The sequence below is a fragment of the Acomys minous genome (assembly GCF_964271855.1).
Source record: "Acomys minous genome assembly, chromosome: 9".
NCBI lineage: Eukaryota > Metazoa > Chordata > Mammalia > Rodentia > Muridae > Acomys > Acomys minous.
This window is the reverse complement of record NC_140490.1, coordinates 39,890,817-39,905,614: the sequence shown is the minus strand read 5'-3', so window position 1 is coordinate 39,905,614 and position 14,798 is coordinate 39,890,817. Positions and strand designations below refer to the sequence as shown.

The 14,798-nt window shown below is 50.6% G+C and overlaps 1 protein-coding gene across 2 annotated transcripts in view; it reads right to left on the bottom strand.

Annotated features, from left to right (window-relative positions):
* Positions 1-1,413: 1,413 nt before the first annotated feature.
* Positions 1,414-14,798, bottom strand: part of FAM193B (family with sequence similarity 193 member B) — a 33,552-nt gene continuing 20,167 nt past the window's right edge. The window contains exons 5-10 of one of the 2 annotated variants that reach the window (XM_084795764.1): positions 12,631-12,814; positions 11,519-11,758; positions 5,064-6,069; positions 4,839-4,914; positions 3,795-3,892; positions 1,414-1,797 (exon numbers count right to left, since the gene is read on the bottom strand). In XM_084795764.1, coding sequence (XP_084651890.1) covers positions 3,796-3,892; positions 4,839-4,914; positions 5,064-6,069; positions 11,519-11,758; positions 12,631-12,814 — 1,603 coding nt within the window. In that variant the 3' untranslated portion in view covers positions 1,414-1,797; position 3,795. The remainder of the gene's footprint in view (positions 1,798-3,794; positions 3,893-4,838; positions 4,915-5,063; positions 6,070-11,518; positions 11,759-12,630; positions 12,815-14,798) is intronic. The other variant, XM_084795765.1, reaches the window with a different exon arrangement.

Below are 14,798 nucleotides of genomic sequence, written 5' to 3'. Positions count from 1 at the left end.
GTTCGCCCTTAACTGCTCCAATTATGTTGGATATGGTGTGGGCAGTTCCGGGGGCCTTTCCTATACTTGGTCTCATACACGTATAGGAAGGCCACATCCAACCTGTGGCCACGGGTATCCTGCAAAAAGAAAGCTAAGTGTAAGTGTAAGTTGGCTGTTGATTAGATCTGGAATCAACTAACAAGAGCTGTCCAGGAAGAACTAGACCGGGCAGGGCTTTCCTCACGGGAGCCTCGACATAAGGGATCCAAAGGAAAAGCTGTTGCTTTTGCCTGCCTGTTTTCACTCAGACCTCACTGGTGGTGAATACATCTATTCTGTTGCTGCTCCTGCTGCTGACATCAGAGCCTGGCTTCTTCAGCCTTCCAATGTGGACTAAAGATCAGGGACTCTCTTGGGGGCTGGAGATGGCTCAGCAGTTAAGAGCACTGTGCTCTTCCAGAGGACCCAGGTTCATTTCCCAGCACCCACATGGCAGCTTACAACCATCTGTAACTCCAGTCCCAAGGGATTCGATGCCCGCCTCTGGCCTTCATAGGCAGTGCATGCATGTGGTGCACACACACATACATGCAGACAAAACACCCATAAGCATAAATAAAAACTAATAAAAAAAAAAGATTAAAGATCAGTGGCTCTCCAGAAATCCTCCAGGCATTCAGCACTAGACTGGACTTGCCTCATAGATCAGCCTCTCCAATGTGCAGAGGCAGCCACTGCTGAGCTCCACAGCCCAGTGTTCCAGGTACATGTACCTAAGTCCTCCCAACAGGACAGGCATCTTGTAGAGTCACAGCCTTGTACTTAGACTGTTTAGTCACTTTACCCTCTTAGCCTTACTTTCCTCCTCCTCCTCTTTCTCTCTCTCTCTTTTTTTTTTTTTTTTTTTTTTTTGATTTTTCTAGACAGGGTTTCTCTGTGTAGCCTTGACTGTCCTGGACTCACTTTGTAGACCAGACTGGCCTCGAACTCACAGCGATCCACCTGCCTCTGCCTCCCGAGTGCTGGGATTAAAGGCGTGCGCCACCACGCTCGGCTCGCTTTCTCTTTTTTAAGATTTATTATTGTATATACAGCAGTGTTTTACCTGAATGTCAGAAGAGGGCACCAGATCACATTATAGATGGTTGTGAGCCACCATGTGGTTGCTGGGAATTGAACTCAGGACCTCTGGAAGAGCAGACAGTGCTCTTAACCACTGAGCCATCTCTCCAGCCCCCTACTTTCCTCTTCTTTACATCAGGCTATCAGTCCCACTTAGGATTGCTGGAAGGACTCTAAGGCTGAAGTCAAACTGTGACAAACTACCTATACAGAGTACTGCTCCATATTGGTGACTAGACAAACGCTGTTTCTGCGGACACATATCCCTCCCACTCCTCATTCAGACCAGCAAATCACCACCACACTAACTCTGTGTCCAAATGTTGCTTTATCTTTCCACATGAAAGATATTCACAGTATCAAAAGAATAAAAAAAAAAAGAAAGAAAAAAGAAAACAAAAAAACAAAACCAAACACAAAGAGAGCGGTGTTGGGCCAGCAGTACCATCAGCCCTCGGCTCACAGGCCAGCCCATTCCCTGGGCTCTGAGTGTGGAGGCTGCGTAGCACCAGGAAGCGGCTCTGCTGGGGTCCTGAAAGGCCCAGCACAGCATGGCATCCATTCAGCTTTTGGTTGGTCAGGGTGGTGTGAGCAAGGAGAGTCAAGACAGATGGCAGGGCACATGGAGAAGAACTACATCTGCGGCTTGAGTTGGAGCCTTGGGATGACCTGGTGAAGTGGACCTGGGCAGGGCTAAGAGGGAAAAAGAGGGCAGGATCACAGTGAGCAAGAGCTTCCCACTCCCCACCCCCCACTGCTGAGTCGGGCAGGGCTTTGGGTCCCTGTGGATCACAGGACCAGCTTCTGCCTGGACCCCTGCTGCATCTGGGTCTGGGGAGGTGATGGTACGAAGCTTTGGCAAAAAACAAACCACAGGTTTCCCAGATGGAAATTGGAAAATTTGCAGTAGAAAATGAAGTTCAAGACTGTTGAGGGACAGAGCTCCAGTCGTGAGGTTCTGTCAATATATGGAATAGCCTTTGAGAACACTAAGGCCCTTCCTGTAGCACATCGTCCAGATCAGGGCTGATACTAGTGGAGGTCAGCCCTGTGTCCAGACTCCTACCTCAGGTTCAAGAAAACAGCCTGGGCTGGGTCCTGAGTCTGTGCCAGCACTTCCGGCTGCTAATCCTGCCTGGAAGATGATGGACAGGCTCAGGGATGTACATTCAGGAGGGTAGGGAGGAGGCCAGTGGCTTTCCTGTCTTGGAAGAGATCAGCCAAGGCAGAAGATGGCTGGATTAGGTTCCCCTGGAGACCAGTGGAATTAGACTTATGTGAGGAATGACCCCTTTTCTCCCCAGAGGGGCAACAGATGAAGTGCCTGGGGTCTTTGCTATTCCTTGCTCTTGTGGTGGCAAAAAAATAACAGGGAACCTTAGCTCTAGAAGATACCCTTGGGGCATGGTTATCTGGTGTGGCAAAGGAAGACTGAGGCAATTCTGAAGAAAGCAGCCTTAAGTTGAAGGCAGCATATGCGCCGCACAGGGAGCCTCACCTCTGAAAACTGCCCTGGCTTCAGGCCTCTGTACTGTCCCAGGGGAGTTGTTCAGGGTCCAGGAAGCTCACTGCTTCAGCTCAGAGAGGAATTAAAAAAAAAAAAAGAGGAGCACAGAGACAGGTGGGGACCTCAAGAGTATGTGTATAAAGATCTGGCCACTTGTCCAGGCCTCCCACTGTACTAAGGGCAGCTATACAGTTGTCAGACCTAAACAAACAAACAAACAAACAAACAAACAAACCGTGATCCAGATACATAGCACAAAGTTAAGATATGGATGGAACTGTGGGGCTGAAGGAGAGATGGCTCAGAAGTCAAGAGCACTGGCTGCTCCTCCAAAGCGACCTGTTCAATTTCTAGCACCCACATGTTGGCTCACAACCATCTCTCACAGACATACATGCAGGTAAAATGCCAGTGCACGTAAAATAAAAATAAATCATTAAAAAAAAAAAAAAAAAAAAAAAAAAAGGACGTGGAACTGAATAGCCTTGGGCCCCAATACTGTGGCTAGCTACTTGTCTTTTCTGCACTAAAGCACTCAGCCTGGAGGCTTTCTCCAGTTCTGGGCACCCAGCCCCAAACCATTATCCAGTATGTCAACAGTTGAGATGACTGAGCTTGTGTGTGTGTGTGTGGGGGGGGGGTGGCTGGAGGGCTGGCCAGAGCTGCTTGTGTGTCAGTCACTTCCCAAAAGGCAGCTTAGCTACTACTTTCTCAGGAACCTGTCCTACTGGGGAAGAATCCTCACCAATACCTCCTGATTATCAATGTCCTACAGGTCTTGCTCTTATACTGCTTAAGGCGGAAGGCATTCAGACCCTCTGCACTGAGGAAGCGTAAGGGATGTAAGCCCAGTGCCCAGTCATGGGGCAGCTCCACAATATCCACTGCTGCCTGGAGGCTTTGTGGGGGAAACTGAGCTGTGCTGACATCCCAAGAAGCAGAGCAAAATTCAGGGAAGAATAGTGGAAGAACAGAGGCCTTGGGTGAGGAGACACACAGAAAAGACAGGGCATAGATCATCAGCAACTGACCCTGGATATGTGGTTGCTTTAGAAGTGTAGAAAGCAGGGTTAGCAGGCCCTAAGTGCAATTCCCCAGACCCAGAATACAGACTAGTTTAGAGGGGCACAGAAAATGGCAGGGCATGGAAAGGAGGGGTGCAGGTAACATTTGAGGTCTCTACCTCACTGAGCTGGGCTGGGAGTGGTTTTCTTGAGGCTGAAGTTGGTCCAGTTCACAGCAACTTTCTGACGAGTTTGCTTTGCAGAATCCAAACAGAACCTATTGGGTTGTGGAAATATGGGCAAAACACATAAGAGGTTCTCTCCTGTCCTTACTGGACCCCACCTCTAGACAAAGCAAGTCTCACTTAGTAAGAAACCAGCTGGAAGCCCAGAATGGTAGTGCACACTGTAACCCCAGCCTTCAGGACTGCCATGAGTTTGAGGCCAGCCTGGCTATATTATATGGCAAGACAAGAAAAGAAAAGAAAGAAAGCAGGGAGGGAGGGAAGGAAGAAAGAAAGAGAAAGAGAGAGGGAGAGAAAAGGAAGCAAAGAAACAAGTTGGCCCTAAGCAGGCATGTCCGACAGGTGTGAGAACTGCTGTTCAGGAGGCCAGGGGCAATGCATAAAGACGACTGCTTTGAGACACAAGCTGTCCATCATCTCTGCCTTACCCTCACTGTGCCCTTAGAGCTGTGCATGTGCTGTCCCTCTGTCACCAATACCCTTCACTGTATCTGGTGAGCTCAGCTCAGTTCATTCTCCAAGTGTCCCGTCAGCGTCACCTTTCTTAGAAAGGCCTCCTCTAACACCCAGCTGGCTCAAGGCTTCCCACCCAGCGGCCCCATCACACCTTTAGGTTTCTCATGGCACTAACCACTGGGATGTAGGTTTCTGAATCTCTCCCTGTCTAGACCTTTCCTAGAGCTTGGCCCACTAGAACAGTACAAGAGAGATCCAGCACTTGGCAATCAGAGACAAGGACCTCTGTGAGTTTGAGGCCACCCTAGTTCACGTGAGTTCTCAGCAGCCAGGGCTGCACTGAAACTCTGTCTAAAGTGAATACGAAATAAAAATATATAAGCTGGGAAAAGCCCTAGTTTTGAGTCCTGACATGCTCCTCCTTCTTATGCTCGTCTTGCCAAGTGGCTCCTTGGGCTCAGGCTATCTGGAAAGGCCTGGGACACAGCATGGACAGGGGAAGCACAGGCTGTACACACCTACCTCTTGAAGTACTCCACCTCTCGGTCTGTCTCATCCATCTCCACCCCATCCAAGTCCTTGGGCAGGAACACATCGTCTAGGAAGACACAGCCAGGAGGGCTCAGTGCCCATGGCCAGGCCTCTGGGGTCATGCTGGGGGCAGTGCTGCCCACACACGGGGACTGCCCTCCACCCCGTGGCTTGGCTGGGGTGGGGGTTCAGCCACTTGGTTCCTGGTGCACTCACCCAAGGAGGAGGCTGACTTCTCCTGCTTGTTGCGGCTCCGGCGGCTGCGGCCCTTGCCCTGGGACAGGCTCTGTGGCCTTGCTGAGCCTGGGGTCTGCACAGGTTCCTGCTCCAGAGTCCGTGCCTTGGCTTCGCCTGCCCAGTTCTGCCAGTAACTACCCTTCTTATCAACTGTGGGGCTGTCAGCCCAACTTGGTCCTGGCTGGCTGCCCCGGCTACCCTCTCCAGGCTCTGCACAACTGCCCACTTTGGCAGGCTCTGGGCCCTTGCCTGGCTGCTTGGTGCTAGATATCTGGCTCTTGGCACTGGGAGCCTCTGGGTCAGCTGGAGGCCAGGAGGCTGGACTTGCCTCACTCTTCTTTGCTTGACTTCCCTGTCTCTTGCTCTTTCTTGGCTTCCCACCTGTGGCCACAGGCTCAGACAGCTCCTGTTTGCAACTGGGAACTTCTTTTGAACTTTCCTCAGAGCTAGGGTTGCCTGGCTTGGGTGTCTTGACCCAGATCACCCTGGACAGGTTGGGCACAGTGTTGAGTCTTCTGACCAGCCCATTCTCAGGGGTACCAGAAGAGGGGCCCCTCACCTCTGTCCATGGTGGGCGAGGGTCTCTCCTTTCTGCCCATGGTGGGACTCGCTCACTTGGAACTTGTAATGTGTGGCTCTGAGGGGAACCCAAAGTCAAAGGGGACAGGTCAAGGTTGATGTCAGGCTGCTGCTCAGAGCCGTTGAGGTCTGAAGGGGTTAGAGTCTGGGGGTGAGCTTCCATACTCCCCTCCTTAAAGCCACCGCTATCCATGCTGAGCTCACACATGCTGAAACTGGCACAGAGGGAGTCTTTGACGGTGCTCTTGATCTCCTGCAAGCGGCTGCTCAGGAAGCTATTGACGCGGTCCAGCTCCTGGTCCGGCCATTCTAGAAGCCTCTCCCTGGCAGGCCTTGGCTCCTGGCTTCCAGAGACACGATTCACCTGCGTCACAGCATCTGCTGCCAACCGGGCCTTCTCTTTTTCCTGTCAATAGAAGAGGCAGTTTCAGTAGAGGTCTGCTATCAACCAGGGACAATGTGACACCTGACACATCAGCCTGGGACCTAGCCTTGCCACTCCTGTAGGCAGAGACTTGCGATCTTCACTTATTCCTCAGCCCTGCAGGAATGAGGGGATGATGAAACCAGACAGATAACAAGTCTTGGGGGCAGAAGTACAAATAAGTTCCTGAGGGTAGCTTCTGACGATTTATTCATTATGAGCCTGTGTCAGTTCTAGGGCCTGTGAACAAAGTGGGATGCATGGCAATGGAGAGGCAGTCTGGAGGTGGCAGGGAAATGGACTGCCATCATTATGTGGTCTTAAAGAAGATATAGGAGCTAAGACGCTCTGCGTGGCTGGCATGTAAGCGTTCTCCTGACACGGTGCTACTGAAGAGGGGCATGTCTTAGAAAGGTCTCTCACTGTTCACCTGGCTCCACACATCCAAGTCCACATCTAAAGAGAAGGCCCTAAGCCCAGGTGGAGCCTGGCAGGTCCCAAGAGGTTGGGTCCTGTAAATCATTTTGACAGACTTGAATCAGGAGAATGGAAATCCGACTGCGGGCAGAGTTATCCACACTTCTCTGCCTAAACCCAAGGTACCAGGAGGCTAACAAAGCCTTTACAGGGAGCTAAGTGTCAGGCGGGAAGAGCAGCACCTCACATGCTTACAGGTGACTTGTAAATTGAGGGGGAGACAGTGGAAAACTAATCTGGGGAAAGAAGACTTGCCATCATCTCAGAATCAACCCAAAGAAAGGGCTCTTCTTTCTGCCCCACGCAGGCAGGCATGTATTCTCTTGTCTCTTCTGAACACCGACTACACACCTGACCTCAGCCTTCCTTAAAGCCCCTTGGACGAATCACATACTCTCCCTGAACCCTAGCTTCCAAGTTTGTAATTCAAAAGAAAAAGCTGCTCTGAGGACGGTTGCAAGGGTTGGTACCAAGTTTCCTTCCCCCTATGCCAGGACTGTGCCTACTTAGGTAAGTGGCAGTGCGGCCTTGAGAAGTATCTGCAGGTGTAATGGGGGCATTTGGAGACTGTAGGGATGGTCTCTCCCTGAACCCACACAGCCTGGCTTCTGGTTGCTATGGATAAGGAAGTTTTTACTCATAAATGTTTGATGTGTGTCCAGAAAGTCTGAAAAGTACTGGTGTGGACAGCACCTGCTTGTTACAAACATTGCCACTGGAGGGAGAAAGCACAGAAATACATAGCGGCTACATGCACAAACTGGGCTCCTTGCAGCAAGTCGTCTTTTAACCCTCACCATGCCATTGCTCCATCAAAATGCCTACTTTACAGACAAGGAACTTCAACTTTGGCAAGAATACAAAATGGGCTCAATGTTAGGTGGCTACTAAGTGGCAAAATCAGGACAAGGCACCAGGGGTGATTCATAAGTTCCAGAACTTTTAGTTCCATTTTCTCACTGTGAGGCAGTGGGCTAAGCTTTGGGAGTACAACTGGGCACAAAACATGGCCTCTACTTCCCAGCTTCAGTCAGCCAGGGAAAAAAGACATAAAATAGACTACTTAATTCAGAGTGACAGTGTCAAGTGCTACAGGGCAGAATGTACAAGGTACTTTTAACCCAGCTGGACCATCTGAGAGTGTTCCTGGAGGGGCGCTGAAGGGTGAGTAGAATTACCCTGGGGGGAAAAATGACATAAGCACGTTCTAGGTAGAAGAAATAAATGTAAAATCAGGGAAAGCGGGAGCATACATCATTAGAAGCAAAACCACACAGAGGTACTTGGAGTTCTGTTCTGCGATTGTTTTTGCCAGGGAGGTGTGGTGTGCAGGGACCTTGGGAGACAGGATATCAGGTTAGAAAGTAAGGCTGAGAAGCTGGGCGGCGGCTAGATCCTAGGGAGTCTGCAGCTGTGCAGAAGTCTGGGCATGAGCCTGAAGCAACCAATGTTTATCAAGCGAAGGCCTTAAACATAACTGCTGTGGCTGGGGAAAAGTGGGCTGGTTTGAGCGGGGGCTGAGGAAATTTATTATGGACAGGGACTTTTGGTGTTAAGATGAAATGACACGTGTCCAGAAGACGTCTCCAACCACTGCAGCTGCCACTGTGGCCCCCACGAACTGAGCATTCCTATGTGCCACGCACTCTACTCAACATTCTGTGCATCATTTCATTTCATCCTCGAAACAATTTATGACTTAGGTTCCTGTTATTCTCATTTTATAGATGGAAAAAGTGAGGCTTAGAGATTAACTGATTTGCCCAAGGTCATACAGCGAGTGTGATCAAGCTACCCTTCAAACTGAAGTCCAATTCCAAGGCTCACTGCGTTCAGTCACAATGACTGCCCACGGCTTGAGGTCAAGCAACAGGGTGGAGTGGTCCCCTTTACTAAAAGATAATGGAGAAAAAAGGCGGGCCTCTCTTGTAATGTACTGAGTCTGAGGTATCTGCAGGATGCCCCCCAAAAGGATCAATAGTTATCAGGGATGCCAAAGTACAGGGTAAAAATACCATCTAGATGGCATCTCTTCCTAGAGAGATGCGTGCCACAGAGTCTAGGTGAGGGACAGGAACTCACAAAGGAGACAGAAAGAGGTCAGAGAGACAGCTGAGAAATATGAAGGAGATGGTGACTCTACTGCTTTCTAGGCCCTGCTTGCCTGAAAGCTGAGGAGCCAAAGACAAGATTTAAAGGGGAGCATATATGTCAAGGTCGATTAGTGGACAATGACGGGCACATATCCAAGACATAACTTGGATTTGGTAATAAAGTAGTGACTGATGGGGGGGGACGGACAACATTCTTTGGTCAGGTGAAAAGTGGGAGTGAGAATAGAACATGGGTGTAAGGCTTTATGTGTATGGGGGAAACAAGCCGGGGAGGCAGGAGAGGCTCCAGCTTCCAGGAACTGACTGCCTTTGAAACTCACCAGTGGCACAATGACAGGTGATGGCAGCCAGAACAGAAGAGAGACTGCAGGTCTCTTTGCTAGAGTCTGCGTTTGAGCCTGAGGCAATCAATGCTTACCAACTGAAGGCCTTGAAAATAAGCGCAGGCAGCCTGGGCTGGGGAAGCAAGGAATGACTGTGCAGGCTGGGGTGGGAGAAGGACACCCTTCCTTTGGACGAGAGGTATGTCCCATGGCGTTTTCTTTGTTGAAAATGTAAGTGAACTTATTTGCTGAAAAACAAGGGAGGGCAGAAGAGTCTCAAGGCTGGAGAGTCAGAGGTCTGACAAAGGCCATGTGAACGGGCATGACAGGCTAGCCAGAAAGAGAGAGAGTTCGAGCAAGTGGGGAGGCACCCAGCTGAGTGCTATCTTCGGTACAGAAGTGGAGAGATAGTATAGGATGGAGCAGAGATGCACTTTTTCAAGCAGATGTGACAGAAAGGTGACAGGCAGGGAACTGAAGAGTGACTGAATGATGGGTCAATCCACTTGCTCTTTTACTAATAGTTACTAAGGCAAGTGAGTAAGTGCTAGATTAGCCTGGGAAGAGGAGAAAGGGTCAGATGACAACATTCAGTAGACAAAGAATGGTCATAAGGTTGCAGACAACACAGGCAGGGTATATATTCAAAGGATCAAGGATTAGTGCCTAAAAGCAAGAAAAGAAAGTAATGGTCTGAAAGTGGGATGAGGGGCCAGGAAGATCCCCCTTTTTAACCCATCTCCCAAGGTGGCAGAGAATAAGCAATCATCACTACATGCCTCCTGGGGAATCTGGACTTTTGAAGGTAGTCACACCAGCTATGACCAGTGGGTAGAATGACCTCAGAGTGGAGGCTGCCATCCAAATGGATAATGACAGTAGTCTCTATCTAACACTCAGACCATCTGTGTGTGTTTGTCCCCGCTACAAGGCTGGGTCTGGTAGGCAGTGACTGTACAGGGAGGGGGCTTGGGGATCAGAAGGGTGATGAATGGAAGGCTAGAGAGATGCATGGTGCAGCAGCAGCACAGCAGGAGACTTCCCTGAGTGTCTGTAAAGGAGGAGACATCTGAACTGAGCCCTGGAGTGAGTCTTTCAGGAAGGGTGCACAGGGTTATAAAAAGCACAGCAGACCTGGAACTGCTGAGCATGCACTCTGGGGAGTGTTCAGAGGCCAGAGACTGCAGCCTGCTCCACATGCCTGGAGGGCAGCTCTGGGTGGGAGCAACGCAAGGTTGACCCTTCTCTGAAGGTACCACCAGGACCTTTTAGTTAACTACTTGAGGCCGCAGAAGGATCTTGGTTGTCCTTGAGCTGGAAAGATGGAGCCTTACTTCTGTCTTCCAGAGCTCTAGGGCTGCTTGACCACCCAAAACTGGAACTAGCTGGCTGTCAAACCAAATCTCAGATGGTGGCTCCTGTGTGTGGCACTGAGCAGACGCAGCTGGAGGTAGGCAGACGAAGAAGTAATGAAGCCCCAGGACACATCTAGCAGTCGGGCCATCCAGGAATAGCTCCCTGGGTTTAATCCTCAGTGCTGAGGACTGTTCATTCCCATGGCTTCGATTACATCTCTGCTTTGGCAACTCCTAGCCTCACACCTCCACTTGCACTTGAATGTCTCACAGGAACCTCAACTGCATCCAGTCTTCTGCAGCTGCTGTGCTGCAACTACTGCAACAAGCATTGTCAGCATATTGGCTGCCACCTGGGAACACTCCTGCCTGCCTCCCATGCTGTCATTAGAGTGCCCAAGCCTGCCACTTCTGCTGCCTTCAAATCTCTCTCCAGTCATCTCCCCCCTTGATCTTGTCTTTTCCTACCTGGGGCACCAAACTCAAAGTTTTCTTGCCTCCATATTCCAATCTGCCTTTTGCATCACCACATTGCAATCAAAATACAGATGGGACCACGTCAACCTTCCGGGGACACCACTCATCTGGAGGCGAAGTCAGAGCTCATCTCCAGCAGGGCCTCTGAGGCTCTCCTCTGCTTCCACTACCTGCCCTATTTCTCTGCTGTTTTCAGCTTTGTCTTTACCATATTGCTGTGCTAGCTGCCCTTACTCCCTGGGACTCAGGTGATAAGTAAATCTCTTGCAAAGCCATTTCTGGGTGAATAGGGTACTTCCCTGTTACTTGTCACATCCTAATGTGCTTGTTCAGTTTTGTGTCAATCTCCTCACTGGACTGAATTTCTCCTGGTGAGAATTAACTGTTAGATTTGGCTTCCAGTATTTGTGGAAGTACTTGCTGAATGAATAAATGACCTACGGAAGCAAATCCTCAGCTTGGAGGACGCCAGCAAGCAGCCTGCGATGGAGACACATGACTTGCCCCTAGGGTTTCCCTGACCCTGATGCCTCCCAGATTCATCCAGACCTTCCCATAGCAGTGAGCCATACCAAGGTTTTTTGGCAGTCAGCACCATTCATGCCCCAGAGGTCTTAGGGCTCTAGGTGAGGGATTCCTCAGGGAGGAGAAGCAGTAGAGCTGAGCTCCGCCCCCCCACACCCACCTTCTTTTTCAGCTTGTGCCGGGCCCGCTTGGCGGCCCTGGCGCTGTTGGGGACTTTGGGCTCCGTGCTGTTGATGAATTCCAGCAGCTCATCCACATCTCGGTGGTCCACCGCAGGCTCCCCAAGGATCCCGCCCAGGGTGCCCCCCTTCATGGGCAGCTCCTCTTTCCGCCTGGTCAGCCTCGAGCGGAGCTTCTCCCGGATCTCAGTATAATTCCGACTCGTCGGGGCAGCGGGCGGCTGGGGGAGGGGAGGTGCTGACGTTACTCCCTGGGCCTGGGAGGCCTGTGGCACTCCCACCCGCTGGCACCAAGTATGTGGTGAGAAGCCAGATAATTATTGTCTCTAACATCGGCCACCAAGGCCAAACAGCTTCATCCTCAGTAAGCCCTGAGCTGAAGCAGTGGCAGGTAGGAAGACTGAGGGCAGAGCTTGGTGACCAAGGACTGGGGAGCCAGGGAAGCAGGTCTGAGCCCAGGCTTCATCACTTGGAAGCTGTATGACTTTGGGTGAGTCACTCAGTCTTTGTGAACCTCAGTTTTGTCACCTCTAAAATGAAGATAGCAATGCCTAGCTCAAAGGTGACTAGTAGTTTTTAATCACTTCCGCCTTTCCTATCCTCAGCTGCTCTGCTCTAGCTAACAGCCGGATAGCAGACTCTTGTTCTTCTCTTTATCAGACTTCTGAGCTGCTCCCCTATCTAGACACAGCATGTACCCTGATCCAAGCCTTCTTCTTGGTGCCATCTGTGCTCATGGCCTGACCCTCAGCTGACTGTCACACTTGGGGAAATTTTTGCTTCCACTCTGCACAAGCCTTCGCTTCTCTGGGATTACACACGTACACATACCCATCAGAACCATAGCTTTCTCTCTGCCACTTCCTTTCCTTTTGCCTGAAGAAAAAAAGTCAATCTTAAGAGAAACCAGGAGAAGAGCACGGCCAACAAAACTTTAAGAAGTCCCAACCTCACAAACGTGCCTCTAGGCTGAAGCAAGCCGACTTAGGTGCAAGGACTCCGGGTCCCAGTATGGCAGTCACTGCCGTGAGCCAGGGCTCTGTCCTCTGCCCCCTGGCTGCCCAGCCCTCTCTGCCCAGGCAGGCTCACTCACCGCATTGTGGCCGAAGAACTCACAGTAGCAGCAGTCACAGAACTTCCCATCGCGTGGGTGGGTGGAGGACGAGGTGCAAGAGCTGCGCTCAGAGCTGCTATCCTCTTCCTCGCCCAGACCCTCATCTGCCTCACAGGCCAGGCCACTGTGTGCAAATTTGTGCCCCTTGCACCCAGGGTCCCTGCTGCAAGGGAGAAGGGCCCAGAGGTGAGAGTGGGTGGTGTAGGCACAGAATACAGCAGGAGCCTAGAAGAGTCCCCCAGTCCCCAGCCACCATTCCAACTGCCCTTTTCCTGCCATGTCCGTGCCTCTTGTAAAGAGCAGAGCCTGGTAGAGTCCCCGCTGCCTCTTGGCATTGCAAGTGCAAACACTGACTCTGTGCAAGCTTCCTACCATACCCCTCTCTGAGGGCATTGTGTGGATACCTCTCTAGCTTGCTGTTTTATCAAGCCGTGTGATCATGGGCTGTTCATCATTGTTGTTTAAAACTAGGCAGCATGCCACCTGCCTTCTGGAGTCTCACCAGACAACACGGCAACCCTGCACGGCAAGTGCTCAGTAAATAGGAATCTGAACTGACTCATGGGCGTTGGGCTCCTCCGGTAGAGCCTCAAATGACCAAAGACAACACTGTTTCTTCTACTTTCCCAGGGTCCTCACAACACACTTGAGTCTTGCTTGTATCTGTGTCAGCAGAGCTCCTGCATCAAGAGCTCTGTGCAAAGGAAATGCAGATGCGTCTCCTGGGGCCACAGACCACAAGAGCTACTCTTTCTTGCTTGGATCCAGAACCATGCTCAGCATGACAGCTAGCCATCCTTGAAGTCCTGTAAGAACCAGAGTCATTCTCCCCACTTAGCAGCCGTGGAGACACAGGCTCAGAGCATTCGACTGCTCTGTCCAACGGGCTCCCTGTGTACAGAGGCCATCCTTCCTTCGTTTCCATTCTGCATCTGGACTCTAGCAATGACTTGGGGAAACTTATAAACGATACTTCCCCGAGGTAAGAAGCAAACAGGCTAGCTGGGTGTGGTGGTGCACCCTTGCGATCCCAGCACTTGGGAGGCAGAGGCAGGTGGATCTCTGTGAGTTCAAGGTCAGCCTGATCTACAGAGTGAGTCTAGGACAGCCAGGGCTACACAGAGAAACCCTGTCTCGAAAACCAAAAAAAAAAAAAAAAAAAAAAAAAAAGGAAAAAGCTTTAGGCCAGGCCTTCCCCCCCCACATAAGACAGGGTCTCTCCGTAGCCTTGGCTGTCCTTGCACTCACTCTGTAGACCAGGTTGGACTTGAACTCACAATGATCTGCCTCTGCCTCCCAAGTGCTGGGATTTAAGGCATGGGCTGTCACCACCTGGCAGGCCAGGACATCTTTAGATGTTGATTATAATGTAAAAATGATGGAATGACCTAAATGTTCTGCAACTGGAGACCAGCAAAATGAACTACTAATATTCTCCAGCCCCAAATATTGAGTATGAAGAATAAAACACGGGAACACAGTAATACTTAATGAAAACTGCAGACCCAAGTCTGTACTGGCATCATCAACACCATGTGAAAGACATGAGACAAGTCGAGAGTGGTGGCAGCAGAGTGCTGAGACCTCAGACTGAGGAATACTGATACACAACAGACAGTGCCAACCTACAAAACACCTGCCTTCAGCACATTTCTTTTCAAATACAGGCTAGCAGAGCCACGGAGCTTCTCTAGAGCTCTAAAGAGCCGAGATCTATTCAAATACAGGCCTGACACAAGACTAGTTCTCTTAGTTAAAACATCGGGAATGAGCAGGTGTGATAATCCACCCTAATCCCAGCACTGGGAGGCAGAGCAGGTGGATCTGAGTTGGAGGCTAGCCCAGTCTACAGAGCAAGTTCCAGGACAGCCAGAGCTACAAAAGCAAAAAGCAAAACCATTGGAAATGCCTCACAGTCCAGGAATGGGAGGACATAAAATTACGCTACAGCTATACAGTAGGATATTACAAAGATACTTTAAGGGGTTTTGTTGTTGCTTCTCCAAGACAAAGTTTCTCTGTATAGCCTTGGCTGTTCTGGACTCACTTTGTAGACCAGGCCAGCCTCGAACTCACAGCGTTCAGACCACCTCTGCCTCCCTGTGTGCTGGGATTAAATAAAGGTGTGTACCACTGCACCTGGCTGG